Source organism: Lampetra fluviatilis, chromosome 12, assembly GCF_964198595.1.
Source record: "Lampetra fluviatilis chromosome 12, kcLamFluv1.1, whole genome shotgun sequence".
NCBI lineage: Eukaryota > Metazoa > Chordata > Hyperoartia > Petromyzontiformes > Petromyzontidae > Lampetra > Lampetra fluviatilis.
In genome coordinates, this window is record NC_136286.1 from 14,470,923 (window position 1) to 14,492,438 (window position 21,516).

A 21,516-nucleotide genomic window follows, 5' to 3' on the forward strand; every position below is an offset into this window, starting at 1 on the left:
CCAAAAGCGTCAACAAAACAAGCGCTATACTTTGTGAGAAATCAATACTGGTCACGCTATGGAGAGACTGGCACCTGCCATGGGATTGTGGAATCCATGACCATGGCTCAGGGCAGCCCGTAGTGATGGGCACCGCCTTAATGCACGCAAGCTCGCTCACGTTTACTTGACCTATCATTTGCTGCATATCAAATTGTTTTTGCCCGTGTCCCCGCAGGGACCGGCTGACTCACAATGATGCGGTGGGGACGGCCTTCCTGTCCATGTCTCAGATCTCTTGTCCCGGCGGCAATGAGCCAGAGGGTGAGTGGTGCGACGGTGACATGGTAGCTGGATAAGCTAGCAAGAGAAAGGCATGTGTCTTGTCAATGTGCTGGTTTGTCGCAATGTTTGTGGTTTAATGCTATTATTTACAGGTAACTGCTACAGAGCAAAATACGAGTATTCTGTCTGCTGATAAGTTAATTTAAATATACTCCAATGATGATGATAATGATGGTGATGTCCTCATGTATTGACCCCAATCCTCTGATTTTCACGGTTGGCTACGTACGGTGCGAAAGAATGTCCACCTTACTCTCACATCCTTTATCACAATGTGTTGCTTATGTTTAAACCTTGTCCTTCTGATCGAAGACGAGGGTACTGGTTTCCTGCCCACATATGGACCTTGCTTCATCAACCTGTACGGCAGCCCCCGAGAATTTACCGGCTTCCCTGACCCATATGAGGAGCTCAATTTTGGCAAGGTGAAAATGTCACATGTGCACACACATGCCATACCACACACACTGATTGAGGAGCATGTTTGGTTTGATTGTAAAGGGCAGGGTGAGGTTAATTGAAGGCATGCTCTATTCAGGATGATGAGTGTGTGACTAAATAAGGACATTTCCTGTTTAATTAGAGTGGTGAGTGTGTGCCTAATGGACGGTGTGTCATGTTTAATTGGGGTGGTGAGAGTGTGGCGAATTGAGGACGTGCCCTGTTTGATTGGCAGGGGGAGGGTGTGGCCTACAGAGGCCGCATCTTGGTCGAGTTGACAACGAAGCTGGAGGACCACATCAATAACAAGGTGGAGCCCATCCCAAGCGACGATCTCCTGCGTGTGGAGGTGACGCCGATTCAACCAGATTTCAATGACACGTTCACTACACAACATCTCGAGTTAGACACAGCGTTTGAGTCTCGCTTGCATGTCCGAAGGAGCACAGGTTACAGACCATTAGTCTTACATGTAAACAACATTGCCACAAACATTTTTATTGAACAAATATGTTTGATTTCTATCCCACATTTTGTCCCAATTGTATTATCGCGGTCTATGGCTGTGAAACATAGGGCGCCCCCTGACAGCCTTGCACCTACAAGAAGAGCGCGGACACCAAACTAAATGTGCTCGTGATTTGATTCTCATTTTCATCTGAACGGACGAGCCCGACGTGCGAACTGTGGTTTGCAGAAGTACCTGCGCCGCCGACGCTACAACCTGTGCGCCACCTTCTACTCGGCGACCATGCTGCGCGAGGTCAACGAGCCCATCCAGTTCGAGGTCAGCATCGGCAACTACGGCAACAAGTACGACGTGACCTGCCCGCCGCTCGCCTCCACCACGCAGTACAGCCGCGCGGTGTTTGACGGTGAGCCCACTCCCTGCCTGCCCGCCACACACACATTCCGTACTGCCTTACACCACCGATTCAACCTTCGCATATCGTGTAATATCACACGATATTCTAAAAAAGGGTTCTGGCTCCATCATCTGGCTTGATTCATGTCTGGCTGGGTGCCGCGCTGCAAAGCGAGCGATGACGTAGCCCGCATGCTGCTCTCTCCTGGTTAAACAAAATATATATTGCAATGATCAAAAGAGATTATCCCAAGCGATACAACAACAGGGTCATGGATCAGTGGAAGAGCACTCCCTCATGCGCCAAGCCAGCCTTAATAGCTGCCCACTTATCGCATTTGCCCCAACAGGCTGAACGGTTACATGGGGAATATTTGTCTTTTTTGCATTTGTGTTGCACAGGCTGCAGCAGCTACTACCTGCCTTGGGGAAACATAAAGCCGGTGGTGACGCTCACGTCCTACTGGGAGGACGTTGGCCATCGGTTGGAGGCCCTCAACATCCTCCTGCACACCCAGCGCCGCCTGGTGGGTGCTTGTGAGCTCGCGGCGTCGGCCATCTCGTGCTGTGTCACTGCCAATGCCAAGTTGAGGCCGAGCAATCCCCCCACACTTAAAAGGTGGTCATGGAAACAAGGCCTTAGGTTTCCAACCGCAAAGAGCTTAAGTTTGTTTTTTAATGTGGACGTTTTATTACGTCCTTTTTGTTATATATATATATAAAAAATCTTTACACTTAATTTGGCTGAAGCCAACTAATGACCTAAACACCAACTGAAGCTGTATTTTTTGTGAGTGGGTTTAAACTGTGGTTTTCATCTTCATAATCATCTATTTATTCATCCAGGAATGCCTCAATGGGTCTAAAAACTAGTCTTCACGACAGACTTGCATTGGTTGTTTGACCAGATCTTTTTTCAATAGGGGGTGGGGGTTGCAGGCTAAACAGAAGAGTTCATGAACCCTTTTTCTGTACTGCCTTTTTGCCGTCTTTATGCCCTGTGGTAAGGTATTGTTGACTTTGAAACAATGGAAAAGTTCGTTCAAACCTCCCCGCCTCTGCCCACCCAGCAGTATAAATGGAGAGGTCGCATATGGTGAGCTGAAGTGTGGGTATGTCACCGTCTTCCAAGACGTCTGACCAGCGTGGAAGAGTAGACCAAAATACCCTCGAGAGGGGCTCTCTAGAACGCCATCTAGCCGAGGCCCTTCCACCAGCAGTGACGTGAGTGACCAATTGCAGGGCTGCGCCTTGACCTTGCATTAATTCCTGTAGCAACATTGACCCTTAAGTGGGCGTTTTGTCCATTGACACCTGGCCCTCTGGCCCCTGTGCCCCTGACCGCTGAGCAGGAGGTGAACATCGGCCGGGTGCGGGCGACTCTGCAGGCGCGGGAGCCCGTGGAGGCGGTGGCGGTCAGCTGGCTGCACGCCATCGACACGCTCATCGAGGACTGCAGGTACGTCCAGTGGGCGGCGCCAGCGCAGGTGCTCAGGGGCTCCCAGGGTCCCAGAAAGGGTCTGCTGCTGCGTGGGTCGAGCGGATGGGCGATTAGAATTGGCGTGCACAGCTCGGCAAAGCCACATTGAAATATTGCGGCCTACTGGCAGGCTATTGCCGATATACAGGTCGGTGCTGTGTACCCCTTGTGCCGCACAGGGACAGCTGCCGCTGAGGTGCCCTTGGCTAGGCTGCAGCAGTGGGTATTAGTTGGTTGAAATGAGATGCAATGTAAGGTGCTTACAGTCGCTGAGACATTTAGGCAGCATATACATGCAATTGCAAATCCTTATCCTTAGATGAGATTCGTTGTTTTGATACATTTATTTTGGTTATGTGAGTAAATTAAATGCACATTGAGATTCGTTTTAAAATGCATTCGAGTGATCAATGTAAAATGTAAAAAAATGCAATGATACAGACACAATGAAGTGAGACAATGGCAGAGAGAAAGAGATATTGGCAGAGAGACACACAATGACACAGAGTTGATCATTATGGTCCGAGGATCACCCATCCACACTTATTTGAGCAGGAGGTCAACTGAAGGGCAACGTGATTAGGAACGGCATTCAGTTGGAAGGCAGTGCATTTTTATTGCAATAAAAATCCAGTACATTAATACATATATGTCATATAAATGGTATGTGGTTGCCAATTGAAATAAACGACTTGATAAATGTGCTGAAGTGAAACAGGTGCACCCTTACCGAGTGTTCTATAGGCAACCTTGGCAGATTCAGCCCACCAGCTGGAGCAAAGAAGGTGGGCTGGAAATTAAAATAACATTTCAACTCCTACTTTTCCAGCGAGCCTTGTTGTGTGCGGCTGCTAGGCTGTTTCTCACGGGTTACGAGTATGTTATTTTAAGAGCTACAATTCATTGCATTTATTTATAGGTTCCCCACAGAGCGCTAATGTGGTATTTTCTCCACTTAACACTCCTCTGGTATGATGCAAATAAAAACTTGAAATAACTCCACTTTGTATGTTCAATTACTTCACTTAAAAGTATTATAATTTTGGCACATAACTGCTCATAATGCAGATAATGATACTATGGCTTTACTTACCACATTATCTATAGGATTGATCATAAATGCAACAGTTGATCTTTGTAACCATTTCAAAGCAGGATATTTTTTGTTGTTGAATCGTCAAATTCGTAAGCGCAGAACTGCAGCCCCTAAGGCTCTCGCGTCAAGCCGGACCTGCGCATAACGTACGCGTTGTGCGCGCGCGTGTTGTGCCACAGCCAGGCCCTGCCGGAGATCACGGAGCGGCCCAACGTCACTCCGCTGGACCGTGAGGTGTGGCGCGCACGCTCCGCCACGCTCGCGCTCATCCTGCGCTCGGCTCAGCGCCTGCGGGAGGAGGCGACGCGCGTCGAGGAGACGCTGTCCGAGCTCGACGATTGGCTCGAGCGGATCACAGAGCTGACGCAGGAGGTGCGTGCGTGTGTGTAGTGCTCATTGTGGGCACCCAACCCGGCCTTCATAGGTGCTCACTAACAGCACTTGCCCCAACAGTCTGTTAAGGCTATACGGGGGATATTTGTCTTTGTTTGTGTGTGTGTTCCTTTATGTCGTGCAGCCCCAGAACAGCATTCCGGATGTGGTGGTTTGGATGCTGCGTGGAGACCGGCGGGTGGCGTTCGCACGCATCCCGGCCCACGAGGTGATGCACTCCTCACTGGGGCCCCACGCCTGCGGCAAGAACTGTGGCATCACGCAGACCATCGTTCTCAAGGTGAACTCGCAGCATCAACACCTGTGCACACCTAAACACACACGTACATGCACGCAGACAATCCTACTCGAGGCGAAGGAACGCACGGCATGCGCGGCATGTGGCCCTATTGCGGTGATGTCGGCACGGCGCGTTGGTGAATGGAGGTATGCCACGTGTGCGGTGTGTGTGGTGTATGCAGTACCCCCAGGACACGCAAGGGTTCAAGATACCGGGCCAAGTGCGAATGCGCATCTGGCTCAGCCTCGCCGTCGACTCTAAGAGCTTCAACGAGACGAGCGAGGGCAAGCTGGCGGTGTTCGCCGAGACCGTGAGCGTGGCACACGGCAGCAAAGAAGACGGTCGTCACCGCATCGCGCGCTTTTAGATGCGCTTCTGCGGTCATCTGGAACATTTGTTACTTCCGATAATAGGAAGCCACTGGAGCTATCCACTTTTAAATCCAGATTGTTTAGTTTCTTGTCCTTCTCCCGCACTTCCAATTAGCACGGTTGACTACGTACGGTGTGAAATAAGTTCAACATACGTACACCGCGCCACGGGGAACCAGGCAGCATAGGTGACCCTCTTCGCGTCTCTCACGTCTGGTTAGACGGCATCAGCCCAGCCATCGATAACTGCAAGAGACCCTGTACACCAAGTTGGTGTTCAGTTTATTGACACTATCGATAGTGATTTTCAGGAGAGAGCGATATGGCCAAAGAAAATCAACAGGGGTTGTTGTTATTGTTGTTGGTGGGCAGCAGTAGTGGTTAGCGCACTATCCTACGAACTTGATGATTCCTGCTCACGATCAATAACAGTGAATATTTGAACCGGTCTTGTGACTCCCCCTAGATCGACAAAGGTGGCCTGGCGTGGTGCTGGCCACCCATCTCGTCAAGTGCCAATACGGTTGTCCCAACAGCAGTCTCTGAAGTCTATACGGACGGAGTACCGTTGTGTTTGCCCTTGCACGTGCTTCTGCAGTATGAGAACCAGACGCGGCTGGCGCTCGTGGGTGGCTGGGGCACCACGGGGCTTACGCGGCACAAGTTCTCTGACGTCACAGGGCACATCAAGCTGCCCATGCACAGCTTCCTGCCGCCGCTCGGCTGGCAGTGGGATGGAGACTGGTTTGTCAGCCCGGAGCGCAGGTCAGTCTGTGTGTGTGTGTGTGAGTAGGTCGACTCAGCCTCGAATGAGCCACTGGGGAGACAAAGGCAGCCAGGCGCGGTGCTGGCCACCCACCTCCGCGTGTGCCGTTGCGGCCTTCATAGGTGCTCGTTAACAGCACTTGACCCAACAGTCTGTTACAGGCTATACGGGGGATCTTTAACTTTGTATGTATGTATGAGTGTGTGCTGGGTGCAGTGGTGCACTACTGCGAAGGTGTTTCATAGTCGCGCTGTACGGCTCTCCGATGCGTTTTCGGGTCGTGCTGCGTGCTGTTCTGCACGATGTCTGACGTTTTCCACATCATCAGTAACTGAGTTTCAGTTGCTGAAGAAGTGCCCAGCACGTGGTCCCGAAGGGTGCCACAAATTGCTCACGATTTGTGCCCCTGCCTGACGTGAACCTCCACAAAGTCAGCTCGGCCTGGGAAGTCAACTTCCCAGGCAATGTGTTGACGTCCCTTCCACGTTCGTGTATGTGGAGCAGTTGCTCGGTAGCAGGAATTCATGTGTTATCTGTGTTTCACAACTACGTCAGCCTCCTGCACGAGGCCGATGCGGGCCACATGGAGTTCACGGATGAAGTGTTTGAGAACAACCTCCGCCTCCCCGGGGGACAGTGGCGAGCGCTTTCTGACAACTACACGGACGTGGTGAGCGCACCCCCGTCGTTATCAACCGTCTTGATTACCGCGGGGATAATGAATGCGAGAAAGCCTTCCATCGTCAGTGATCAACCCCTGCATGCAGCAAAGTGTGTCGGTCTGCTCATTGCGCAACAGAATGGAGAGAAGCTGCCACCGCTCGCAGACATCGAGTGTCCCGCCGGCTGGTTCTGGGAGGAGGCTTGGACGGTGGATACCAAACGTGCCGTTGACGAGAGTGGTAATTTCCCCGTACAAAGACAGACATTCCCCGTGTAGGGTTTTCAGGCCGTTGGGGCAAGCGTCGTTAGCGGGGACCCGTGAAGGCGCACGAGGGTGCGGTGCCGCAAGCACCGGGCCAGGCCGCCTTTATCTCCCTCTCGTTGGTGTTTAACGCATTGCACCAGGTGCTTGGTTAGGGCTAATTCACGGCTCGCGTAGGCCATGAACGGGACTCGGGTCATCGGGTTCGTAGCACAGTTGGCTAACCGCTATGCCACCACTGCCTGCTCACTGCCTTTCTTTGTTCCCTGCACACAGACATGCCCTCATACACACTCACATGCAAACAATGGGTATGTATACGTTCAAATCACAAGTCGGTGATCAGCTCAGCCTAACATCTTTGCAGGATTGATACACTTGGGAACATTTTGTGGGATTTCGCCAGTGGTTGCTCAACGCAGGGACCGGTTGGCAGATGCGACGGCTTCAAGATGAGCGTCGGTGACGCGTGCAGGCTGGGAGTACGGGGTGACCATCCCCCCGGACTCACGGCCCCGGGCCTGGGTGCCGGCGGAGAAGATGTACCACACCAACCGGAGACGGCGCTGGGCCAGGGCGCGCAGGAGGGACACCCGCAAGGCCGCCAAGCTGCCCAGGGTACCCGCTGCTTATGAACTACACACAAAGACAAAGACCCCCCCCCACCCCGGCATAATAGCCTATTAACAGACTGTTGGAGGGAGTGGTGGCGTCGTGGTACGAACCCGGCGACCCGAGTTTGATTCCCGCTCGCGGCCAACACCAGCGACGATTATCTGAACCGGTCATGGGACTCCCCTAGGTCGACTCAGCCTTAAATGAGTACCTGGTGCGGTGTGTAAACATTACGACTGGGGAGACAAAGGCGGCCGGGCGTGGTGTTGGCCACCCACCCCCTCGTGTGCCGTGCCGGCCTTCATAGGTGCTACTCGCTAACAGCACTTGCCCCAAAATATACACACACAGGTACAGACCCACAGGTAGGCATAGATTGGCTGTGACTCCTGGCCACTTTACCCAGGCCTGTCTACCTTCGTAAAAGGTCCTTAATGATCTTGAGCAGAGGGTTAGTGACCGCATAAGCATAAAGTGCCATCCAAAGCCTTGGCCTCAATATAGAGATAACAACGTAGGCTTTGGACAAGTAAATTGACTATAATTACAAACGTGCGGATGCAGAAATGCAAACACAAATACACAAAGAGTATCCTTTAAACCTGGACACAATACCAATGACGGTGCTTTAAGTGGGTAGCCATGAAGGCCAGAACTGACAATTTGACACGTATGTAAGTATGTTGAACTTCTTTCGCACCGTAAGTCGCCAACCGTGCTAATCGGAGGTGCGGCACGTGTGGAGAGCATTGCAAACGGTCGCCATTGTGTCACAAACTTTTTAATGTGCACACGCCTAAAAAGGCCTGCTTTGATGGTCTTCGTGGGTGTGGTTGGAAATCACTGCGGTCACTCTGAACGCCTAGTCCACTGTGTCACAGAGAACAACTTTTGCGTCGTGTGAAACCAACTGCCGCCTTCAACGCAGTTCCTGTTCTGAATTGACACAGACTTGTGCCCGTGTGTGTGCGAGCAGCTCAAGCCCGAGGAGCAGGGCGAGGGCTGGGAGTATGCGTCGCTCTTCGGCTGGCGCTACCACCTGGAGATACGCAAGACGGACACGTCGCGGCGCCGCCGCTGGAGGAGGCAGATGGAGCCGAGCGAGAGGCTCGGGCCTAGCGCTGTCTTCCAGCTGGAGGGGGCATTGGTGTGTGCCTCGGGGTGTGTGCCTAGGGGTGTGTGCCTAGGGGTGTGTGCCTAGGGGTGTGTGCCTAGGGGTGTGTGCCTCGGGGTGTGTGCCTAGGGGTGTGTGCCTAGGGGTGTGTGCCTAGGGGTGTGTGCCTAGGGGTGTGTGCCTAGGGGTGTGTGCCTAGGGGTGTGTGCCTAGGGGTGTGTGCCTAGGGGTGTTTGCCTCGGGGTGTGTGCCTAGGGGTGTTTGCCTAGGGGTGTGTGCCTCGGGGTGTGTGCCTAGGGGTGTGTGCCTAGGGGTGTGTGCCTAGGGGTGTGTGCCTAGGGGTGTGTGCCTAGAGGTGTTTGCCTCGGGGTGTGTGCCTAGGGGTGTGTGCCTCGGGGTGTGTGCCTAGGGGTGTTTGCCTAGGGGTGTGTGCCTCGGGGTTTGTGCCTAGGGGTGTGTGCCTAGGGGTGTGTGCCTCGGGGTGTGTGCCTAGGGGTGTGTGCCTAGGGGTGTGTGCCTAGGGGTGTGTGCCTCGGGGTGTATGCCTAGGGGTGTGTGCCTCGGGGTGTGTGCCTCGGGGTGTGTGCCTAGGGGTGTGTGCCTAGGGGTGTGTGCCTAGGGTTGTGTGCCTCGGGGTGTGTGCCTAGGGGTGTGTGCCTCGGGGTGTGTGCCTAGGGGTGTGTGCCGAGGGGTGTGTGCCGAGGGGTGTGTGCCTAGGGGTGTGTGCCTAGGGGTGTGTGCCTCGGGGTGTGTGCCTAGGGGTGTGCGGAGCGGAAGTGAAGTGGTTATCGCCCTGCGCTACGAACCTGGAGACCCGAGTTCGATTCCGCTCACGGCCACCACCAGCGACGATTGTCTGAACTGGTCCTGGGCCTCCCCTAGGTCGACTCGGCATCAATTGAGTACCTGGTGTGATGCGTAAACATCGCGCTGGGGAAACAGTGCTATCCACCCACCCCCTCGTGTGCCGTGTCATCCTTCATAGTTGCTCGCTAACAGCACTTTCCCCAACAGCAATGTGAGGCTGTAAGGGGGATCTTTGTGTTGGTATATGCAGGTGGACAGCACGTGGGATGATGACGAAGGAAAGAAGGTCTCCAAGCCTGTGCTCGGAGTCAGCTCCCCCACCATTTCTTGCATCTTTGAGCGTGAGCATCGCGTTGTATATTACACAGTCACCATGCACCCATTGTGCACCTGTGCATCGTTCACACCACCTACACAAAAGAACATAGATGCATGTGTGCATGCATTGCGGTATACACGTACATGTCTAATTCATTCAGCGAGAGCGCAGGGGTGAGTATGACGGTCAAGGCTGATGAACTGCCCCTGTGCATCACGTGTGGTCGTCATTAATGCACGGCGCGTTTCTCTTGCTCCAATCACAGAGGGCTACCGGTACCACCTGCGATGCTACCTCTACCAGGCGCGTGAGCTCATTGCTCTGGACAAGGACAGCTTCTCAGGTTTGTGGCATTGGCCTCGAAAAAAATCGTGTGTGAGGTTTGCCATCAGATTGAGCCTGAACAAGAGCATAGCCTGAACAAGACCATAGCCTGAACAAAACCATAGCCTGAACAAGACCAAAGCCTGAACAAAACCATAGCTTGAACAAGACCATAGCCTGAACAAGACCATAGCTTGAACAAGACCATAGCCTGAACAAAACCATAGCTTGAACAAGACCAAAGCCTGAACAAGACCATAGCTTGAACAAGACCATAGCTTGAACAAGACCATAGCCTGAACAAGACCATAGCTTGAACAAGACCATAGCCTGAACAAGACCATAGCTTGAACAAAACCATAGCCTGAACAAGACCATAGCCTGAACAAAACCATAGCCTGAACAAGACCATAGCCTGAACAAGAGCATAGCCTGAACAAGAGCATAGCCTGAACAAGACCATAGCCTGAACAAGACCATAGCCTGAACAAGAGCATAGCCTGAACAAAACCATAGCCTGAACAAAACCATAGCCTGAACAAAACTATAGCCTGAACAAGACCATAGCCTGAACAAAACTATAGCCTGAACAAAACCATAACCTGAACAAAACTATAGCCTGAACAAGACCATAGCCTGAACAAGACCATAGCCTGAACAAGAGCATAGCCTGAACAAAACCATAGCCTGAACCCCCAACAGGCCCCCTAGTGTTCAATGAGATGTGCCTCTGCTGCAAAGAGGATATCAAAGACCCTAATAGAGGTGTTTAGGTTGGATCACGTAAATATAAATGCCGTTTAACGTTTGGTCGCGAAAGCCTACGTGTTAAACTGATCAAAGACCCTGTGAAATCTCACAAGAATACACAATCGTGCGATTTGTCAGTGTCTGAGAACTGCAATGTAGTATATTCAGTATAATGGTACTGATTGAGTGAATGTGTCTGAATGCTTAAAGAGGCATGGGTGGATGCTCACCTCCATTGATGGCCCTAGGCCAGTGGAGGAAACTCTACATTACTATGACAGGGGCCTGTCTATCCAATAGACTGGATGATAATGATGCCTTTACACATTTCAGCTCTTCTTAAAAAAAGAAACAGAAATATTGCGTGTCAATGAACAGTCACTTGTTTATACAAAACTCACTGCATGAGCTGTTTTCAAGCAATACTCTTTCATCAGCTCAGTTTAGGATGACGTTCTATGATTTTACAATAGAAATCCACCCTGCTTGTGGAGCCTTCCTTGACCTGGCACTGATTAAATGTCGACTTTTGACTCGTACGAAAAAATCCCACTGCCGACACGACAAGGTCTCCCAGAACAATGTCCGAACTACGCGTCCGAGCATTTCACGGTGGGGGACAACGCAGCTGCGGGCTCGAGTAGCCTCCTGTAGGGTCACTAGATGGCAGGCGCTCCACACCACCACTCCACCGGGGAACTCCTTCCAAGCGAGGCCATCTCGGCTGACCTTCGTGCCGGTGGCTGTCGGGAGGTTACACTCGCACCCACGTGTGCAGCTCTAAATGTGTTGACTATGTAGGAAAAGGAGTTTTTTTTTATCCGGTTACATTCCGTTTGTGCTCTTAATATCCAGGTACAAATAAGACCATGTTATATCACAACCGAGATAGGTTTCATTAGCCCTGACTTGGTCTTATCATCCCACATCGCCGCTTGGCGTTATAGGCCTTTGGGCCAGTGCTCAGAAACCGTGATGAAAAAAAAAAACTTAAAGATCATGATATTTTTTTGCGGAGAAAAGTCAGTGGTTATCTGTGTCCACAGGACTGGGGAAAATCAAATAAAGTTTGCAAGCCAAAATGTAGCCGTCGTTATTTGGTGCTGTCATTGGTGAAGAGGCCTAGACCATTGACTTGTTACACATGAGAATCTGGCTTAATCCTGGGCAGCTGGCTAGATTCAAACATAGACACTCATTTGTACGTGCTCTAAATGAACGTACCTTGTAAACCCTGTGAAATAACTTGCGGAAAATCCCGAATTTGACAAAGGCAAAACGGTAAAATTAAAGTTCAAGCTCGCGTGCGTGTCTGCGTGTTTAAATGTCGGTCGAAGTGAAGTAACTACATTGGCAGTGGTCGCGGTTGGCCTGGGCCCACCAGGCCATCAGATATTTTTCCTGTGAGGCATTCTCGGGGTTGGGCCTCCACGCACTCGGCCCAGCGTAACTCCTTTGCTGGCTGATTGAGGTTGAGATTTAAGTTTGGGCCAAGTTTGACATGGCCCAACTCCAAGACCAGCTTACCGGCCAAATGCCCGGTTGCCTGATGGCCCAATCCAAGCTGGGAGGTGGTGTACGGGTTTCGGTCGATAACGCCTCACTGCCGTTGTCATTAGCACTGCCTTATTAACAGAAAATATAGAGTGTGCTGACACTCGTGGCAGTGACCCTCCATCAGTGGCTTTTTAGAACGGTAATGTTTTTAATAAAACGCCACATCGGTTCGTGACCGGCCCAAACGCACCAAGTCTACAGGCTCGCGCCGACGTGATTGAAAACAGTGTTTTGCCCAGAGGAAGAGCTCAACGCAAGTCGTTAATGAGCGGGCTGGCCCGAGTGTTCCACAGGTTCTCGGTGACTGGGCGAGTGTTCTGTGTCGCGCTGATTGGGGCTGGAACCCGAGCGTGTGCTCACTGTGGCCTTGCTTGCACCGTCCGGAGGCGACTGGTGGATACCATCACAGACCCACTGTTGCCGGCATCCCCAAGCGATGCACACGGAATGGATGCACTAATTAATTTACCAGTTTATAATTTATGAGGCCATTAAGTATGAAGCAATTGCGATTTAGAATTCCGGATAACAATTACTCATCTGATGCGTATTGATGACTGTTACTGATCAGGTGCCTGACGTTAATTCTAACGATCTTCTGAAAGAACAGATGAACATTTTCCATCTTTTTTTTAAATGTAGGCCATCAAATTTGATGGCCGGAAGGTTGACTAGTTTAACTCAAAGGGCAAGGAACAGCTAAATGTTATAAGTTCACCTCCCTTGCAGTGTGTTCCTAATGATGATAGACAGAAAGAAAGCAAAGCCTGCGAACAGCTACTCGTGATTAGATTTGATGTACAGCAGTATGAGAGACAGACAGACAGAATGTATAGATATTGCGAAAGTCACAGACACAAAGAAGATAATACAAGTAACTGCAAATAAAAACCCGCAGAGACAGAATCAGAGAGAACTTGAGATGCAGTATGGCCAGCGCACCGGGCAAAGGGAGGTGTGCATAGCTCGGCATAGAGATAGGCACTTGAATAGCTGTGATGGTGCACACGTTGAATCTCGTGCTTTGGCGATGTGGTGTATACCACAGAGGTGCTGTACGTGAGACGCTCACGTGCAAGGGGTAGTGAGGTGCGAGTTTAGGGCAGTATGGAAAGTTGGTCGCTAAGCTGTTATTCGTGGAGTTTGCATTTTCCATATTTGGGTGGATTTTCGTGATATCCCAGTTGCTGGAGCACTTAAACAAAAAAACCCAACTATGCACGTTAACAGCGCTAACTAGTCTGCAAGGCGAAATGGGGGGGGGGGGGGGCTCTTTGTGTGTGTGCGCGTGTGAGAGCTCGCACCCCCCCCCCCCCCCGTCTGTGCACCCGCGCTTGTCGTGCGAGCACCGTCAGGCCCCGAGCTGGTGCGAGCTGCTGGTGCGAGCTGCTGGTGCGAGGTGGTGCGCGGCACAAACTCTACGCCGGATTCCTTGGCTCGTCCGCGCGTACGAACGCGGACCTGAATAGGCAGAGGTAGACAGTTAATGTCCCACCTCCCCCGCTCTACGTAATATGTGTGGGAGTGTGTGAGTGTGTGGGAGTGTGTGTGGGAGTGTGTGTGGGGGTGTGTGCGTGTGTGTGGGAGTGTGTGTGGGATAGTGAGTGTGTGTGGGAGTGTGTATGGGATGGTGAGTGTGTGTGTGTGAGTGTGTGTGGGATGGTGAGTGTGTGTGGGAGTGTGTGTGGGAGTTTGTGTGAGTGTGTGTGTGAGTGTGTGTGGGAGGGTGTGTGGGATGGTGAGTGTGTGTGAGTGTGTGTGGGAGTGTGTGTGAGTGTGTGTGTGAGTGTGTGTGGGAGGGTGTGTGGGATGGTGAGTGTGTGAGTGTATGTGGGAGTGTGTGTGGGATGGTGAGTGTGTGTGTGAGTGTGGGAGTGTGTGTGAGTGTGTGTGTGAGTGAGTGTGTGTGAGTGTGTGTGGGAGTGTGTGTGGGATGGTGAGTGTGTGTGAGTGTGTGTGTGTGGGAGTGTGTGTGAGTGTGTGTGTGAGTGTGTGTGGGATGGTGAGTGTGTGTGAGTGTGTGTGTGTGGGAGTGTGTGTGAGTGTGTGTGGGAGTGTGTTTGGGAGTGTGTGTGAGTGTGTGTGGGAGTGTGTGTGAGTGTGTGTGGGAGTGTGTGTGAGTGTGTGTGTGTGAGTGTGTGTGGGAGAGTGTGTGGGATGGTGAGTGTGTGAGTGTGTGTGAGTGTGTGTGTGAGTGTGTGTGGGAGGGTGTGTGGGATGGTGAGTGTGTGAGTGTGTGTGAGTGTGTGTGGGATGGTGAGTGTGTGTGTGTGGGAGTGTGTGTAGGAGTGTGTGTGGGATGGTGAGTGTGTGTGAGTGTGTGTGAGGGTGTGTGGGATGGTGAGTGTGTGTGTGAGTGTGTGTGGGATGGTGAGTGTGTGTGGGAGTGTGAGTGAGTGTGTGAGTGTGTGTGGCGCCGTCCAGGGAGGTGGCGCTGGGGAGCGGGGGACGTCGGCCCGTGGTTTACAGTGAGAAAGGTTTCGAGGTCAATTGACTCTCGCGGTGTAAGCGGCCCGCCTGGCAGCGGGATGAGACATCATAGGCCAGACTATTATTTATACGACCCCAATACCGGGTGCAGAGGCTACGCGGTGCTGAGCCGTGTGCGTGCGCGTCTGTGTGTTTCACAAAACAACAAAACAACTTAAAAGGGCACTGGGGAGTTTTAGATCCAAGGTTCTCACGTGGTTTTCAGAATTTGGAGACGGGCGTAAATATCGAAGTGGGAGTGGAGTGCAGCTATTATTTGCCTGTGTCTGCATCTGCGCAACTACAGAGATTCGCTTTCACCTTGGAGACATTCGCAGACATGTCTGTAAGCGATGACCAATGCAGCTCAAGTGGTGAAGGGTTGGTTTGGCCAATGGCACACTTTTCTTGCTTACTAGCTTTTCCCACTATCGATGTTCACACACAATCAGTTACTGATTTTAGGCTGGGTTGGCCTAAGTGAGAATCAGGTTTGGTTCTAATACCAAAGGCTATTGGCAATCTCCTAGTCTAGCACAGTACCCTCTCCTGGCCTACCAGGATCATAGGACTCTGCTGTAATCACTCGGTATATGTGAGTATATATGTATATGTACATTTCTTTACTTTACGAATGCTGTTTTAAGAAACATTTTGGCAGCTGGATCTCAGTGAGCGTACTGCCAGCTCAGTTCGCACTTTGGGAAAGACAGTCACCAGATGATAATTATTCTGCAGAATATCAAAGTATGAATTATTTTACAATGGACATTAAAGGCACGGTGCGGTCATTTGCAAGAGTCGGCTATTGTGTGTTTCGTCATTTGCAAGAGTCGGCTATTGTGTGTTTCGTCATTTGCAAGAGTCGGCTATTGTGTGTTTCGTCATTTGCAAGAGTCGGCTATTGTGTGTTTCGTCATTGCCTCGTGGCTTATATTCCGCACGTGAGATCAGATGCAATTCGGTTTCTACAATAACGTCCGTCCTCACAAAGCTGTGCTCTTTCAAGTCTAATTCGCTGACGAGGTCGTCGTGAATTTCCATGGGTCCTCAGAATAAACGCTTGAAGGAATTGATTTCAGAATGATAATGTGCACTCTGCACACAAACTTAGCATATGTTCATTATCTATATGTAGATTTTCCAAAACAGTTTTTTTGTTTATAATAAGAAAACATCAACAACACAACTTTGTTCTAAGGAACGTAGGGTTGTTTTAACACAATTATGACCATTTAGAAGGGATATTGCCCATGCAAATTGTTCACGTAGCTAAAAAGAGTAGGAATGAGATAACTTTTCAAACTTGTGTTTTCACTACATTTATAAATGTCCTCTACTTCACCTTTCTCTCTTACCCTCTCCTTGACCCCCCCCCCCCCCTGTACCCCCACCTACGATCCTCCCTTCTCGCCCTCCTCTGTCTCCCTCTCTCTGTGTGTCCCTCTCTCTGTGTGTCCCTCTCTTTGTGCGCACCAGCCTAGGCGACAGCGTGCTCGCGTACTTACGCGCGGACTCCCCTCCGTCGCCAGTCAGATTTGCGACACTTGCTGCCATTTAGCGCCACAAATCCCCGGCTAGCGGACAGCTTTACGGAGCCAGTGGACGCATTTCTACTGTGGCCCCCACCCATTTCTCCTTCAACACCCTTTGAGACTCCCTCCCACCGACCACCCCCCTCCCCATGCCCCCCCCCCTTCCCTCCTGGGCTCACCTCCACCCCCACTAACTGCAACCCCTCCCAGACAGATTTAGGGCCGATCCCAGCCTTGCCTCCTGTAAAACGCACAGTGGATGCCATTCATGGTTCAGGGCCCCAGGCAGGTGGAGGTCTGGCAGAAGGCACATCCTGCACACATTGTATATTGACAGGGAACTAGCAAACAAATTTTTATTTGGAACGGATGTTTATTTTTCTAAACACAGTCTTGAATGTTGTGGCTACCTTGCTTATTCACGTTGCTCTCAAAAATTACGTCGTGAGGTGAAAAAATGTCCTTTAGAATATCCTCAGTCATGGAATGAACCCAAAAGAAACGACATCTCGTGTCACTTTTAAAACGCCTCATCTTAATATAATAATGCAAATTTATAATGTGCATTCCATCATAGGATCCCAATGTGCAAGAAACCACATTTGGCACTCCATCATCTGCAGAATTGTTTGCCACATTCCGTTAATCCAATGTTTGTAAACTTCTGTACTCTGACCTGGGTCAGCCTGGATTGTATGAAAAGTGCATTTATTTCATGGGGTTTGAGCAGTCATAAGTGGCCAGGCTGGAGGTCATTACTTAGCCCACTCCCCTTGCGGTCATGGTTTACTCACAGATTACCGCCCATATTTAAATTCATCTTCTTAGCTCGTTTACATGGGCACATAAACTATCCCATTATTGATGGAGGTTTATATGAGAGTTACAAAATTAACATAGAAAAATACTTGGTAGAAAAACAAGACATATTACTTTGCAACAACCTTCAAATAGCATTCACACAAAAAATATTTGGCATACCGACACGGTTTAAAATTATCCTTGGTAACGGTGGACAGTCAGTGCAACAGAACACATCCCCAAAGAGAATTGCACTGTTGTGGCTCAACAAAGGCAAAGCGTTGATTCCCCTGCGAGATGAAATTACGCGGGCATCTGATAAATGTACATCCTTTGAACGCAGGGGCTTTAGCAGCCACATGCTCCCTCGGAAAACCCGCGCAGATCTGAAACAAACTCGCGGCGTCTCCGAAGCCAAATTGCCCCTCCCCGGCGCTCACCCTTCTCCACGAGCAGATTTGTGGCGCTCTTCAGATATACGAGGATGTGCGTGCATGCCGCACATTTGGCGGTCGGATGCACACTCAATCGGAGGACGGTGGCACGGGAATGCCAGCGACGGTGCATGGGGAGGGTGGCTGGTGTTGTGTGGGGGGAGGAACCCGTTTTATAAATCAGTCTGAGCCCCCTTTGCCCATAATCAATGGCCCAATTACCACAACCCACAAATTATTTTCTGCACGGCATTAACAAAGTGCAATGTCAGCTGCTACTTGATTAATATTATAATTAAAAGATCCTGACATTTTTTTTTGCAAAAGCCAGTTATGTAACTCTTTCAAATGCTCATGTTGAGCGCACTACAGTTTAATCACGGTTAAGGAATCTGTGTTTGTGCTCAAATTCAGAAGGCCGCCAGAAAGAATACGAGAGAAAATGTGAAATATGATTACAAAGCTATGGAAAAATGATATTGTGATAATTGTGATATCGTGAAAATGACATCGTATCGAGGAGTGAGAAGTCATTTCGCGGCACATGTTTGCAAAAGTCCGAAGGGTGAGAGATCTCCGTGTCTTTGCGTGAGCGCAGACCCGTACGCCGTGGCGTCGTTTCTGCATCAGTCTCAGAAGTCGGCCACGGTGCGTGGCTCCCTCAACCCGACGTGGGACCAGACGCTGGTCTTCCAGGAGGTGGAGATCTACGGGGACCCCAATGTCACGGCCATCAACCCTCCCCACATCATCATCGAGATATTCGATCAGGACTCCTACGTGAGGCTCTCTCGCGCACAGAGACAAAGGCGCACACAAACACTCACATCCACATCAGTGGCAGGTGGCGTCTGAACTTGCCCTCTGCCTGCTCTGAGTTGACTGAGCCTTAAGCATCAACCTGATGAGGAGTGTAAACATCAGCAATGCGAGAGACAAAGGGGGTCAGTGGGTGGCGCTGGCCACAAACCTCTGCATGTGGCCTTCTGGATTAAATAGGTGCTCGCTTACACGTGAATAACGTCACGAAGCAGCAGTCCTTAACGAGCCGCATGCTGCTCCGGAGCCGCGGGTTGCCAACCCCTGGTCTAGAGGCTCAATGGGAACGACTGTGCGCGTGTGTGCACGTGCATCATCGTAGGTGCTCGCTAACAGCTTTTGCCCCAAAAGTCCGTTGAGGCTACGAGGGGGCATTCTTCGTCCTCTTTGTGCGTCATCGTTGCAGGGAGCTGACGAGTTCATGGGCCGCTGTACGGTCGCTCCCGCCGTGGCGCCCTCTCCCAGCGACCGCGTGGCTCCGCATCTCGCCTGGGTCCCCGTCATGCGGAGCGGCCGCGAGAGCGGAGAGCTGCTGGTGGCCTGTGAGCTCGTTCGCTACGACAAGGCGAGTAGATCATTGTTTTTTTACCCTTCTATCTGGCAACAAAACTGACACTTTTTTTTTTTACATGGAGTCATGTTTGCATAGACCACAATACCTGCAGTCATAATGCAAACAAAAAACATAGCTCGGATAATGTATGCACTGTCCTTGAAGTTGATTGGTCCACACCCGAGACAGCTTTCCTTAGAGCCTAGTCTCACATAGTGTTGGACCAGATGACGCCAAAAGGCGCACAACTCAAAGACAATGCACCATCAGAGTATGAGAGCTCGGGGCAAGCATTTACACCATTGGAACCTCATTTGTCAGAATAAAAAAATATGATAATTGGTTTTTACCCTTTTATCTGGCAAGAATTATGACCGCAGGTATTGTGGTCTATGCAAACATGACTCCTTGTAAAAAAAAAAGGTGTCAGTTTTGTTACCAGATAAAAGGGTAAAAAACAATTATCATAATTTTTATTCTGGCAAATGAGGTTCCAATGGTGTAAAGGCGAGTAGAGCCTCGCAACGGGCGTCTCCCGCAGGTGGCTCTCGGAGTGGTGGCGCTGCGGTCGAGTCGCTGAGCCGGCACTGCTGCGATGCTTGGCTGGAATCTGGACAATGTGCCACGTAATAAATTAATTCCATTCATCGCGCGTAGTCAGCGAAGGACCGTTGCGCCAGACGCGTGACCTCTTGTGACGGGGTTCGAGGTGCGGACGCAAAAGTGCATCGCTCCAGTGGTTTCCTAATAGCGGAAGGAAGAGCGTTAATGCTGTAATCAAAAGTCTGTCCCTGCCCACATGAGCATGAGGCAGTACTCACCTCTGTTGGCTGCTCTGAGCAATGGGTGGACATTCCACATTCTTACTGCAGGGACCAGTCTTTTCTTGAAGATACAACCTCTATTTACTTCAAACCAATTCTGGCATTTTCCATCAATGATGGGAAACTCATTAAATGTAAAAGTGCACGCAGGCTCGAAACAAGAGTAATGACACATACAGAAGGTACAAATAATACGTCCACCATTTTAACTCTTTTTGAAATGGCGGTGTGTAACTAGGTTGTGTGCGTTATACAAGCAGTGTGCTCATGTCACGTGATGTGCCTTGCGTAACACTTTGCTTGCTTTATTACTCTCTGGTGACTTCCAAAAAGTGATAGTCAAGTTGCTAACTTGACGTTGGGCTTAGTTAGACCCCTGCCTGGGATGTTAACTCATTCTTATCCAATTGTGAATGGGGCTTTTTTACCCCAAAGCATCATGTCTTCAATGTTTAAACAAGCAATGGGGTGGCACTGGTCTCAGTTGGCAGCCCAGAGATACTGGCTGCCCGACTAGCGTAGCGGCGGCGACGGAGATGGTCTTGCAGAAGAACAGCCACGTGGTCGATGACGAAGAGATGATGACGAGCAGCGACACAGCCAGGACCCAGGACCCGCAGAACCTCTGTCTCGGTCCCCCTTATATCTGCCCGTCGCGGCCAAGCTCCACCTCTGGCCACGCCCCCTTTCCAGAACCTTCGGACTGGTTCCCGGAGCTTCTCGACTGACTCCGCCCTTCACCTTTACCCCAGATACGCCCCCCATATAATAAGGCGTTATGTAATGCAGCCATAACCGTAATTACCCCTACAGGCCGGCAGGTGTCACCCTGTCATTACACCTGCATCGCTGGATTGGCTGCAACCCGATTCCAGTCAGGTGACTGGGTGGCCAATCACACAGAACCTGAGACGTAATTTAATTGCTGTCAATGTGGATCAAAAGCGCAAAATCGATGGATGAAAAGATACAGCGGCAGCAGCAGCAGCTTCGAAACACAGGCGTTTGAGCGATGTCTGGAGTTTTTAACTTTGTATCCAGCCACTTTTGTACTTTAGCTGTGATCTTCATTTTCTGCTGGTGGTTTGGTTTGATTGTCCACATGGTTTGAGGCATCATCTTTGCCATGAATGCTCAGCAGTAGTGTACACAAATATATAAACAAGTAGTGATAAACATCGTTTATGGTGATGTATTAATATTGTCCACTTTGCACTTTCCCTGGTGGCGCTGCCTGGTGTGATGCTGTATTCCGACTCAGGCCTTCTCCTGTGGATTTCAAGGCCTTGAGGTTTGTGTTTCACTCAAGATCAGACAACAAAGCAGGTCAGCTGAGGGGGGACATGACATAAGGATAGCCAGTCCCTGCAAAACTGTCTCAGCATATGATATTAAAAGATTAGGTTTGGTGAATAGAAGGTACAACGTAAAGTGTCTTCGCTTAAGCTTCACGATAAATTCTGGTATGTACGTTGATCTTCGTTCGCGCCGTACGTAGCCAACCGTGCTAATCGGAGGTGCAGGAAAAAAACAAAGCACAATAGCATGCCCAGTGGTCAAGGGCTTGATATATATATAGATGAATCTCTTCACGTGCCATCTCATCACTTGGCATCGGCCTTCTGTGCCCCCTTCTCACGGCCTGCGTGTGTGC

The 21,516-nt window shown here is 50.6% G+C and overlaps 1 protein-coding gene across 1 annotated transcript in view; it reads left to right on the plus strand.

The window, feature by feature from the left end:
* LOC144935212 (dysferlin-like) overlaps nucleotides 1–21,516 on the plus strand; it is a 177,616-nt gene that overhangs the window by 23,081 nt on the left and 133,019 nt on the right. Inside the window, exons 16-34 of the mRNA XM_078861724.1 lie at nucleotides 218–303; nucleotides 637–749; nucleotides 1,001–1,114; nucleotides 1,463–1,640; nucleotides 2,033–2,157; nucleotides 2,983–3,089; nucleotides 4,386–4,578; nucleotides 4,724–4,879; nucleotides 5,061–5,189; nucleotides 5,849–6,015; nucleotides 6,572–6,686; nucleotides 6,816–6,918; nucleotides 7,417–7,559; nucleotides 8,533–8,703; nucleotides 9,728–9,818; nucleotides 10,062–10,139; nucleotides 18,265–18,446; nucleotides 18,892–19,050; nucleotides 21,124–21,153. Coding sequence (XP_078717850.1) covers nucleotides 218–303; nucleotides 637–749; nucleotides 1,001–1,114; nucleotides 1,463–1,640; nucleotides 2,033–2,157; nucleotides 2,983–3,089; nucleotides 4,386–4,578; nucleotides 4,724–4,879; nucleotides 5,061–5,189; nucleotides 5,849–6,015; nucleotides 6,572–6,686; nucleotides 6,816–6,918; nucleotides 7,417–7,559; nucleotides 8,533–8,703; nucleotides 9,728–9,818; nucleotides 10,062–10,139; nucleotides 18,265–18,446; nucleotides 18,892–19,050; nucleotides 21,124–21,153 — 2,440 coding nt within the window. The remainder of the gene's footprint in view (nucleotides 1–217; nucleotides 304–636; nucleotides 750–1,000; nucleotides 1,115–1,462; nucleotides 1,641–2,032; nucleotides 2,158–2,982; nucleotides 3,090–4,385; nucleotides 4,579–4,723; nucleotides 4,880–5,060; nucleotides 5,190–5,848; nucleotides 6,016–6,571; nucleotides 6,687–6,815; nucleotides 6,919–7,416; nucleotides 7,560–8,532; nucleotides 8,704–9,727; nucleotides 9,819–10,061; nucleotides 10,140–18,264; nucleotides 18,447–18,891; nucleotides 19,051–21,123; nucleotides 21,154–21,516) is intronic.